Source organism: Ostrea edulis, chromosome 6 (assembly GCF_947568905.1).
Source record: "Ostrea edulis chromosome 6, xbOstEdul1.1, whole genome shotgun sequence".
Classification (NCBI taxonomy): domain Eukaryota; kingdom Metazoa; phylum Mollusca; class Bivalvia; order Ostreida; family Ostreidae; genus Ostrea; species Ostrea edulis.
The window spans coordinates 87,551,406-87,562,463 of NC_079169.1; the positions used below are offsets into that span (position 1 = coordinate 87,551,406).

Consider the following 11,058-nt stretch of genomic DNA (forward strand, 5'->3'; position numbering starts at 1 on the left):
GATTGAAACAAGATAATCAACTGTCATACAGATTGAGATAAGACAATCAACAGTCATACAGATTGAGACAAGATAATCAACCGTCATACAGAATGAGATAAGATAATTAACTGTCATACAGATTGAGACAAGATGATTAACTGTTATACATATTGAGACAAGATAATTAACTGTCATACAGATTGAGAAAAGATAATTAACTGTCATACAGATTGAGACAAGATAATTAACTGTCAAACAGATTGAGACAAGATAATTAGCTGTCATACAGATTGAGACAAGATAATTAACTGTAATACAGATTGATACAAGATAATTAACTGTCACACAGATTGAGATAAGATAATCAACAGTCGTACAGAGTTAGATAAGACAATCGATAGTCATATAGAATGAGATAAGACAATTAACTGTCATACAGATTGAGATAAGATAATCAACTGTCAAACAGATTATAATTATAATTTAATGCAAAAGACAAATGTACTAACATTCGTTTATTAAAATGTACATAAATTTTGAAAAATACAAGTCAACTGAGCCGCAAAATGACTCACTTAGCATGACGAAGCGTCTAGCTGTGAAGGTAGCAATATTAGTTCTTTTGAGCCTATTTATCAAATTATTGTAAATGTAGTAATTGAAGGTGAAGTTTGAAGTTCGTTGGGACAGAAAATATGTGTAGGCTATGAATGCAATGCGTATTTTGCTGCCCTTAAAGATCGACTTTGAAGTAGACTACATGAAAACTTACCCTTGCATGCAACGTTGTCGCTAATAGTAAGTCCGACACAAGAAATATACAAACAAGTGATTAATTGCGATCCACAGCTCAATGTGACTGACGTCATCTGATATGAAATATGACGTATGATTGTTTTTTTGAAAGGCAGATCAAGCAATGAAGCAACCCCCTTCCCCAAGGAGAAATGTATATCAAAATGAGCAGGCTTCTGTTTACTTGGTAAATAATTAATTCGAATATAATTTCTTTGGCTTTACCTATTATTCGACCATGACACAGAGAAAGATCTTTTCCAACAGTGATTTGCGTACAAGTAGATGGTAATTGACAAGGAGAAAAAAATATGTATATTAAACCAAAATATCGTATTGCACGCGTTGACTTTCTATTCCAAATGCAAGGCCCAAAAGATTGCTGCAATGTAAATTTCAAGAGAGAAAAATAGTTCCGGCAACTGGTTGTCAAGGGGCATGTCCCCATACCAAACCAGGTTATACAAAAATAATCTGCGCTCCTCAATTTAAATTTGACCAATCAGAGACTAGAATACAATATGAATTAAATTATAAGAGAATAATTTCAGTGTATTGTATGTAGTCATTAACAAGAGTTGAAAATATATTTCAAAGAATAGATTAAAACGATTGATATTTCGCACAACCATCAAAATAATTTCGACGTCAAATAAATTCAAACATATTTTGGAGTATGAAATGATATTTTTCAGACATGCATAGGTATTTATAAATGCACATTGAAAACAATTTGTCAGTAAAAATATTATATTCTCGTAATCATTTATTTTGTAGTTTCTTTGCATTAAAATAGTTAATTCTCTAACTAATATCACCTCAGCTGCCGAAAGTTCAAATTGAATATATACTACACTACACCAAAATGCACTTTATCATAAGGTGTAAACCGACTACACCGGGTATATAACGGTGTTATGAAATGAAGACCAACCATACAGATTGAGAGGAAACAAACGACAGCCATAGAGATTGAGAGGAAACAAACGACAGCGATACAGATTGAGACAGGACAATCAACAGTCATAGTGATTTATACATGTTAACGAAAATGTAAACACATGAAGGTAAAGATTGATTTTGATGCACCAGATGCGCATTTCAACAAATAATGTATCTTCATTGATGCTCAACCGAAATGTTTGAAATTCGAAATAGCAATGAAGTTTTAGAGCTATTTTAGGGGGAAACAGAGTGCCTAAAAAGTGGAGTAAAATTCATCTAAGGATAAGAGCTATGCGTGAGGGAGATAATCCTTAATATTCAAATTAATTTCTAAATTTTATAACAGGAATTAAATATACATCCGTATTTTCAAGCTAGTAACGAAGTATTTAGCTACTGGGCTGTAGAGACTCTGGGGGACTAACAGTCCACCAGCAGAGGTCTCGACGCAGGGGTCATAATGTAAAACTTATACGGTACCAATTTTGATGTACCAGATGCGCATTTCGACAAATAATGTCTCTTCCGTGATGCTATTTCGGATTTCAAACATTTCGGTTGAGCATGCAAGGTGAAGATAACGAACAGTGATCAATCTCATAACTCCTACAATGAAGATACATTATTTGTCAAAATGCGCATCTGGTGCATCAAAATTGGTACCGTGTAAGTTTTACATCAATCTTTACCTCGATGTGTTTATATTTTCGTTAACATGTATAAATCACTATGACTGTCGACTGTCCTGTCTCAATCTGTATCGCTGTCGTTTGTTTCCTCTCAATCTGTATGGCTGTCGTTTGTTTCCTCTCAATCTGTATGGATGGGCTTCATTTGATTACACCGCTGTATACCTGGTGTAGTCGGTTCACACCTTATGATAAAGTGCATTTTGGTGTAGTGTAGTATATATTCAATATGGACGTTCAGCAGCTGAGGTGATATTAGTTAGAGAATTAACTATTTTAATGCAAAGAAACTACGAAATAAATAATTACGATAATATGATATTTTTAATTACAAATTGTTTTCAATGTGCATTTATAAATACCTATGCATGTCTGAAAAATATCATTTCATACTCCGAAATATGTGTGGATTTATTTAACGTCGAAATTATTTTGATGGTTGTGCGAAATATCAATCGTTTTAATCTATTCTTTGAAATATATTTTCAACTCTTGGTCTTGACTACATGCACGGTGAAGATAACGAACAGTGATCAATCTCATAACACCTACAACCAATACAAAATAGATAGTTGGGAAAACACGGACCCCTGGACACACCAGAGGTGGGATCAGGTGCCTAGGAGGAGTAAGCATCCCCTGTTGACCGGTCACACCCGCCGTGAGCCCTATATCCTGATCAGGTAAACGGAGTTATCCGCAGTCAAAATCAGTGTGCCAAGAACGGCTTAACAATCGGTATGAAACACGTCAGACAGCATTTGACCCAATGTGAGGTTGTATTGACGAACCAGATCGTTATAACGACCATAGAATTTGCGAAATGCTGACTTCAATCGAGACTGTTGAAATCCCTGTACCATCAACTTGTTTGTCAGTAGCTTACCTCGATTTAAAAACTGACTATACCCAGAACAAGCTCTTGCATATCGAATCAGTTGAGATATATAAACACCATATGCAGGTATTAATGGAATATTGCTACACAAATATGGGAAGTTGACGATGGAGAAGCTGAAATCATTCCGTTTGTCATACAGTTGAGTCGTCAGTTTGCCGTTAATGTCTACTTTCAATAAAATATCTAAGTATGAAGCAGAATCTTGTCTCAATCTGTATGACAGTTGGTTGTCTTATCTCAATCTGTATGACAGCTGGTTGTCTTATCTCAATCTGTATGACAGCTGGTTGTCTTATCTCAATCTGTATGACTGTTGATTGTCTTATCTCAATCTGTATGACAGTTGGTTGTCTTGTCTCAATCTGTATGACAGTTGGTTGTCTTATCTCAATCTGTATGACGGTTGTCTTATCTCAATCTGTATGACAGTTGGTTGTCTTGTCTCAATCTGTATGACAGTTTGTTGTCTTGTCTCAATCTGTATGACAGTTGGTTGTCTTATCTCAATCTGTATGACAGTTGGTTGTCTTATCTCAATCTGTATGACAGTTGGTTGTCTTATCTCAATCTGTATGACAGATACAATACACTGAAATTATTCTCTTATAATTTAATTCATATTGTATTCTAGTCTCTGATTGATCAAATTTAAATTGAGGAGCGCAAATTATTTCTGTATAACCTGTTTCGGTATGGGGACATGCCTTTTGACAACCAGTTGCCGGAACTATTTTTCTCTCTCGAAATGTACATTGCAGCACTGTTTTGGGCTTTGCATTTGGAATAGAAAGTCAACGCGTGCAATACGATATTTTGGTTTAATAAACATATTTTTTCCTCGTTGTCAATTATCATCTACTTGCACGCAAATCACTGTTGCAAAAGATCTTTCTCTGTATCATGGTCGAATAATAGGTTAAACCAAAGATATTATATTCGAATTAATTATTTACCAAGTAAACATAACCCTGTTCATTTTGAAATACATTTCTCCCTGGGGAAGAGGGTTGCTTCTTTCAAAAAAATAATCATACGTCATATTTCATATCAGATGACGTCAGTCACATTGAGCTGTGGATCGCAATTAATCACTTGTTTGTATATTTCTTGTGTCGGACTTACTATTAGCGACAACGTTGCATGCAAGGGTAAGTTTTCATGTAGTCTACTTCAAAGTCGATCTTTAAGGGCAGCAAAATACGCATTGCATTCATAGCCTACACATATTTTCTGTTCCAACAAACTTCAAACTTCACCTTCAATTACTACATTTACAATAATTTGATAAATAGCCTCCGAAGAACCAATATTGCTGTCTTCACAGCTAGACGCTTCGTCGTGGTTGCTAAGTAAATCATTTTGCGGCTCAGTTGACTTGTATTTTTCAAAATGTATGTACATTTTAATAAACGAAGGTTGGTACATTTGCCTTTCGCATTAAATCATAATTATAATTTGTATGCCTGTTGATTGTCTTATCTCAATCTGTACGACAGTTGATTATCTTATCTCAATCTGTATGACTGTTGATTGTCTTATCTCAATCTGTATGACTGTTGATTGTCTTATCTCAATCTGTATGACTGTTGATTATCTTATCTCAATCTGTATGACTGTTGATTGTCTTATCTCAATCTGTATGATTGTTGGTTGTCTTATCTCAATCTGTATGACTGTTGATTGTCTTATCTCAATCTGTATGACTGATGATTGTCTTATCTCAATATGTATGACTGTTGATTGTCTTATCTCAATCTGTATGACTGTTGATTGTCTTATCTCAATTTGTATGATTGTTGGTTGTCTTATCTCATTCTCTATGACTGTTGATTGTGTTATCTCATTCTGTTTGACAGTTGATTGTCTTATCTCAATCTGTATGACTGTTGATTATCTTGTCTCAAACTGTATGACAGTTGAGTATTTTGTCTCAATCTCTATTACTGTTGATTATCTTGTCTCAATCTCTATGAAAGTTGATTGTCTTATCTCAATCTGTATGATTGTTGATTGTCTTATCTCATTCTGTATGATAGATTATTGTCTTATCTCAATCTATATGCCTGTTGATTGTCTTATCTCATTCTGTATGACAGTTGATTGTCTTATCTCAATATGTAGGATTGTTGATTGTCTTATCTCATTCTGTATGACAGTTGAATGTCTTGTCTCAATTTGTATGACTGTTGATTATCTTGTCTCAAACTGTATGATAGTTGATTATCTTGTCTCAATTTCTATGACTATTGATTATCTTGTCTCAATCTGTATGACAGTTGATTGTGTCTTATCTCAATCTGTATAACAGTTGATTATCTTATCTCAATCTGTATGACAGTTGATTATCTTGTCTCAATCTATATGACAGTTGATTGTCTTATCTCAATCTGTATGACTGTTGTCTTATCTCATTATGTATGACTGTTGATTATCTGGTCTCAATCTTTATGACAGTTGATTATCTTGTCTCAATCTGTATGACTGTTGATTATTTTGTCTCAATTTGTATGACATTTGATTATCTTGTCTCAATCTGTATGATAGTTGATTGTCTTATCTCAATCTGTATGACTGTTAATTGTCTTATCTCATTATGTATGACTGTTGAATATCTTATCTCAATATTTATGACAGTTGATTATATTGTCTCAATCTGTGTGACAGTTGATTATCTTGTCTCAATCTGTATGACAGTTGATTATCTTATCTCATTCTGTATGACAGTTGATTATCTTGTCTCAATCTGTATGACAGTTGATTATATTGTCTCAATCTGTATGACAGTTGATTATCTTGTCTCAATCTGTGTGACAGTTGATTATTTTGTCTCATTCTGTATGACAGTTGATTATCTTATCTCATTCTGTACGAGAGTTGATTATTTTGTCTCATTCTCTTTGAGAGTTGATTATTTTGTCTCATTCTGTATGAGAGTTGATTATTTTGTCTCATTCTGTATGCCTGTTGATTATCTTATCTCATTCTGTACGAGAGTTGATTATTTTGTCTCATTCTCTTTGAGAGTTGATTATTTTGTCTCATTCTGTATGCCTGTTGATTGTCTTATCTCAATCTGTTTGACAGTTGATTGTCTTATCTCAATCTGTATGACTGTTGATTTTCTTATCTCATTCTGTATAACAGTTGATTGTCTTGTCTCAATCTGTACGACAGTTGAATGTCTGCTCTTAATTTCTATGACAGTCGATTATCGTGTGTCAATATATATGCACTATCGAATTCCCATTGTCAATACGTATGAACTGTTGATTGCCTTCTCTCAGAATACATTTACTGTTAATTTGTAACAATTCTTCTTTACCTCTATTCAATCTTTATGAATCTTACTTAACTTCTAATCAGTTTGACTTTTCTATTTGAATACCCTTTTCAGCTATAATCATTCTTGAAAAGAATTGTTTTACATTATGTGAATAAATACCATATTTTTTAAAGATTTAGCAGACAAAAAATAAGATAATTTATTTGCACAGTATATACATATAACACTCAAAATACAATAATAATGCATTACTCTTTATCCAACAATCGGAATGTGAATCTCAGCAGCACTACAATACAAAGAAAACATGTGAATAGCTTTATTTATAAGCTGAAAGATGTGTATCACTTCTTAGAAACTCCTACAGAAATATTAACATGATTTTACGATGCAATAAAACTTATAAAACAGCGATAATCCATGAAGTCGATATACATGTACCATGATAATTCACGGAATCCACATTGGTGTTCATGATGCTATGATGGAATAACAATCATTATGTCCGACATCAAGCATTTAGAAAGAATAAAGCGATATAATGGTAAAGTTGGAACGATTTTAGTGAAAAGTAATATCCGGAATCAAAGCGTTGAAAATTTTAATTCAGAGATGATAATTGTGTATTACTACAGATACAAGAAGCTGCTTTATTTCACCAGATTTATTCAAAAATATCAAACTTATATCGTCTGCAACTGCCTCCGACAAAATTAAGAATCTGTAATCAACCTGGGGTACCTGTAAAATAATAGACTGAGATCGAGATATAGGGCTCACGGCGGGTGTGACCGGTTGACATGGGATGCTCACTATTTCAAGTAAGACGATATCAACATCATGAGATGTAAATGATACCAATATTTCCCTACATAAATCCTTGAAGGATGTAATATGAGAAAACAAAAGTGAAAACATACGGCATTTCGCAGATATACGTGTTCAGATCAGTGCAGGGGTCATCTGACCACGTCATGTCAAACCCTTGACCTGGATCGTTTCTAATGACAACACAATTTTCATTTCCCCATCGGTTGTTGGGCTGGTCGGGACCCCAGTTCAAATAAGTGGCATTCTGTCCAGAAGAAATCCATACAAATTCGCCCTCGTTGACAATATCGTTGACACCAATATAGTAAGCATTAGATCCTGGAATGTAATGGAACGACAGAGTAGAGTACAATTATAGTTTTGAGTCGATCTTAATGTATATCAATCACAAGGAAAAAGGTATCTGTTTTGGGTTGTGAATGGAGATGGACATACCGGAGTGCCTAATCAGGTTGGCCAGATAGTTTTGTGTGTTGGCGCTATCTATGGTGGCAATGGAGGCAGGTCTACGGTACTGGGCTCCTAGCATTTCACAGAGTATCTGCAAGAAAGCGATGACGTCATTCTACATGCATGAAGGCATTTATCAAGGACGATTATCTTTGAAATAATGTCTTTTGTAGAAAGAGAATAACGGATATTTACCAGAGCGTCCGAAAACGTCTCATTGTCTCTACTGAAGAAGTAACAGTTGTTCCTATGTCCAGACCAGTGTGCAGGACAGGCAGCGAACACTAGAAGAGAGTTCAGGGGCCCGTTTTACAAAAGGTCGTAAGTCTTAAAATTAGTCGTAAGACATAACTTACGATGAGAGACCGTTTTACAAAGATTTAGGATTTACGAGTTACGTTGAAATTCGACCTTAAGTCTACGACCGCCCGGGGGCGACCCTATGTCCCAAGTTTTGTCGTAAGTGCTCCATAAAATCTTTGTTACTATGGTTATTAAAATAATTCAACATGGCTGCATTTCTAATGTTTAATGTTATGAATGAGACTCATAAAAAACGTGCGCTGTGGGTGTTTTGCGATAAAAATAATCCATTGGACTACTTCAATGATGTTGAGGTAGTCGAGAGGTATCGTTTACCCAGGCGGTATCTCTACGAGTTAACATATTTAGTGCGGGGAGACGTAGAGCATCCTACAAACCTAAGCAAGGCTGTACCAGCTGTTATTCAAGTACATGCCATGATTCATTATTGTCTGCACACATAAAGGCCTGTCCTGCCTCCTTTGTTTACTACAATGCGTCACCTCCTCTGATGACTTCGTCACACAAAATGTGGTTACGTACTCGTATATCTCCGTCAGTGCGCAAATCAAACAAATGTAGCAAGTGTGTGCCATAAGACCCATTGCAATGTTTTACAATGTTTGTATATTCCTGCATAGACCATACTTTTTCCAATGATCATGATGATGTTGACTACTTCAAGCATTTTTAAAAAGAATATGCATGTCATATCAGATCTTATTTCGACGCACCCATCCACACGTAGGCCTAGTTATGTACACCTATATTATACATGTATGCACTTACATGTACTAGGACATCATTTATTTGCACGGTGTTATCCAATACCATGGTAGATTTATACCAATTATTAGCATGTATGAGAAAGACACTGTATTGGGAAAAATTGTGAGTGAATTAATCCCTAACCCTTTTCCACGTCCGCCCCCATCCATTGAATTATCAGTTAGGCCTATTAGTATGTTTGTAAATGTATTTCAAATGGAAAAATACATTGTGAGTGAATTAATTAATTAATAACTACAGCCCCCCATTATACCAGTTATTAGTATTTATGAAAAAATAGACGGTGTTGCATTTTTTTTTAACTGTGATTGAATGCCCCCCCCCCCCTAACAAGTACCATCATCGATCATATTGCTTGTTATATAGCCATTAACGAACTGCAAAGATTCACCTTTCCGTCCTATATTAGACCACTTGATACAGCCACGTACCTGTAGAATAATGATTTTATATCACCTAGTATATCATGTAGATTATAATACACAAGAATAACTCTTATCTAAAATCTAACTTTTAAAAAATCAAGTTAACTTCCTTGATATTGGAAATCTGTAATTAATATTAAGATAATTAGGAATATATATAATTTGAGATCAAATAATAAGTCTAATTATTCATATAATACGCATGCATTAGCACAACTAACTTATAATTAGCAATCTGACCCCCCCCTCCCACCTTAGTCTTGTAACTCGAATATAAATACATGTGCATTTGTATATATGTATGTAAAAACAAAATACTTGCTTATAACATACTATGCAGTAATTAAGAATTATTTATATGTACATGTATTGATCAGCTTCAAATGGTCAACATTCAATCAACAGGTTTTGGCTACAGTCAGGTGCCTTACTACCCCCCCCCCCTTGATTTATTTTGGCGATATTTTCTTCAAAATGTGTGGATTCCCTGTCTATCCCATTCCAATTTAGATAGTCGTTTCACTGTTAGTATGAATTAGTAGCTTATTAATTAATGTATCAATTCAGATTGTATGCCAACAAGTTTGGTAAATCAATAGATTGAATTGAATAAATTTACTTCGCTTAATTAGCAATGCAAATATATAATTTAAAGTCAATTTGCTCCAATTTTCTTTCCTCCCCAGTGTCTGTGCGTCAAACTGTCGGGTTTCCCGCGGTATCTATGTTCAATTCTACAACTTCATGCGCTGAAGAGTTCCATATACGACTTGCGACAAAAGAATTTACGATATACGATTACGATACATTTTGTAAAACGGTCCTACGATCTGTCGTAAGTTCTTCAAATTTATGACTTAGGACTTAAAATTTACGACCTTTTGTAAAACGGGCCCCTGAATTGTTAGTAGGCAGAACTGAAAATAAAATTCATTTATTTCTAATCTTTCTTAGTAATTTGAAAAAGCAAACACAAAAAATTATTAGTAAGCTGTGATCTCCAATTTCCCCAGTCCCTGTAATTTAAGCCCCTTTTTATTGCGGTAAAATGCTGATATTAATAATGGTACAATCAACATCCTTCTAAACGTACCTGTGGTCAGCGCTGCGAGAAAGATGAGGAGCTGGATATTCATTTTGGACGGTGGATTAATAATGATCTGCAGAGAAACCAATTTCTTGCTTTTATATAGTGGTGTAATTTTGATAAGATTTTAGGTTCGTGAAGAAAGGTAAGAAAACAGAACATAATCAAACAGGACTATGTTGAAGGAGAAAGATCAAAATGTAGAACATTGTCAAGACGTCGTGTCCACTACCTATACGTGATGCACGTTTCAGATTATCTAGATATGCAATTCTTTCTCGTTAGTGGAAACTGAAATATCAAATATTTTAGTTCTCATGATTTGGTACACCGACTTTCACCCACGTACAAAGCAAATGATGCACTAGTAAATTTGTTTTAAAAAATACCAATTTATACCATGTAGAGTAGTGCAAATGCAAGGTGAAGATAACGAACAGTGATCAATCTCATAACTCCTACAAGCAATACAAATTAGATAGTTGGGCAAACACGGACCCCTGGACACACCAGAGGTGGGATCAGGTGCCTAGGAGGAGTAAGCATCCCCTGTTGACCGGTCACACCCGCCGTGAGCC

General features: G+C 34.8%; 1 protein-coding gene across 1 annotated transcript; it reads right to left on the reverse strand.

Annotated features, from left to right (window-relative positions):
* Window positions 1-6,780: 6,780 nt before the first annotated feature.
* On the reverse strand, window positions 6,781-10,567 carry LOC125647449 (lectin BRA-3-like). The gene is made up of 5 exons (XM_056142516.1): window positions 10,487-10,567; window positions 8,072-8,160; window positions 7,862-7,967; window positions 7,516-7,744; window positions 6,781-6,884 (listed from the first exon to the last, which is right to left on the reverse strand). Exons 1-5 carry the CDS (start codon window positions 10,527-10,529, stop codon window positions 6,851-6,853), a joined length of 501 nt encoding a protein of 166 aa, XP_055998491.1. The 5' UTR covers window positions 10,530-10,567; the 3' UTR covers window positions 6,781-6,850.
* Window positions 10,568-11,058: the final 491 nt, after the last annotated feature.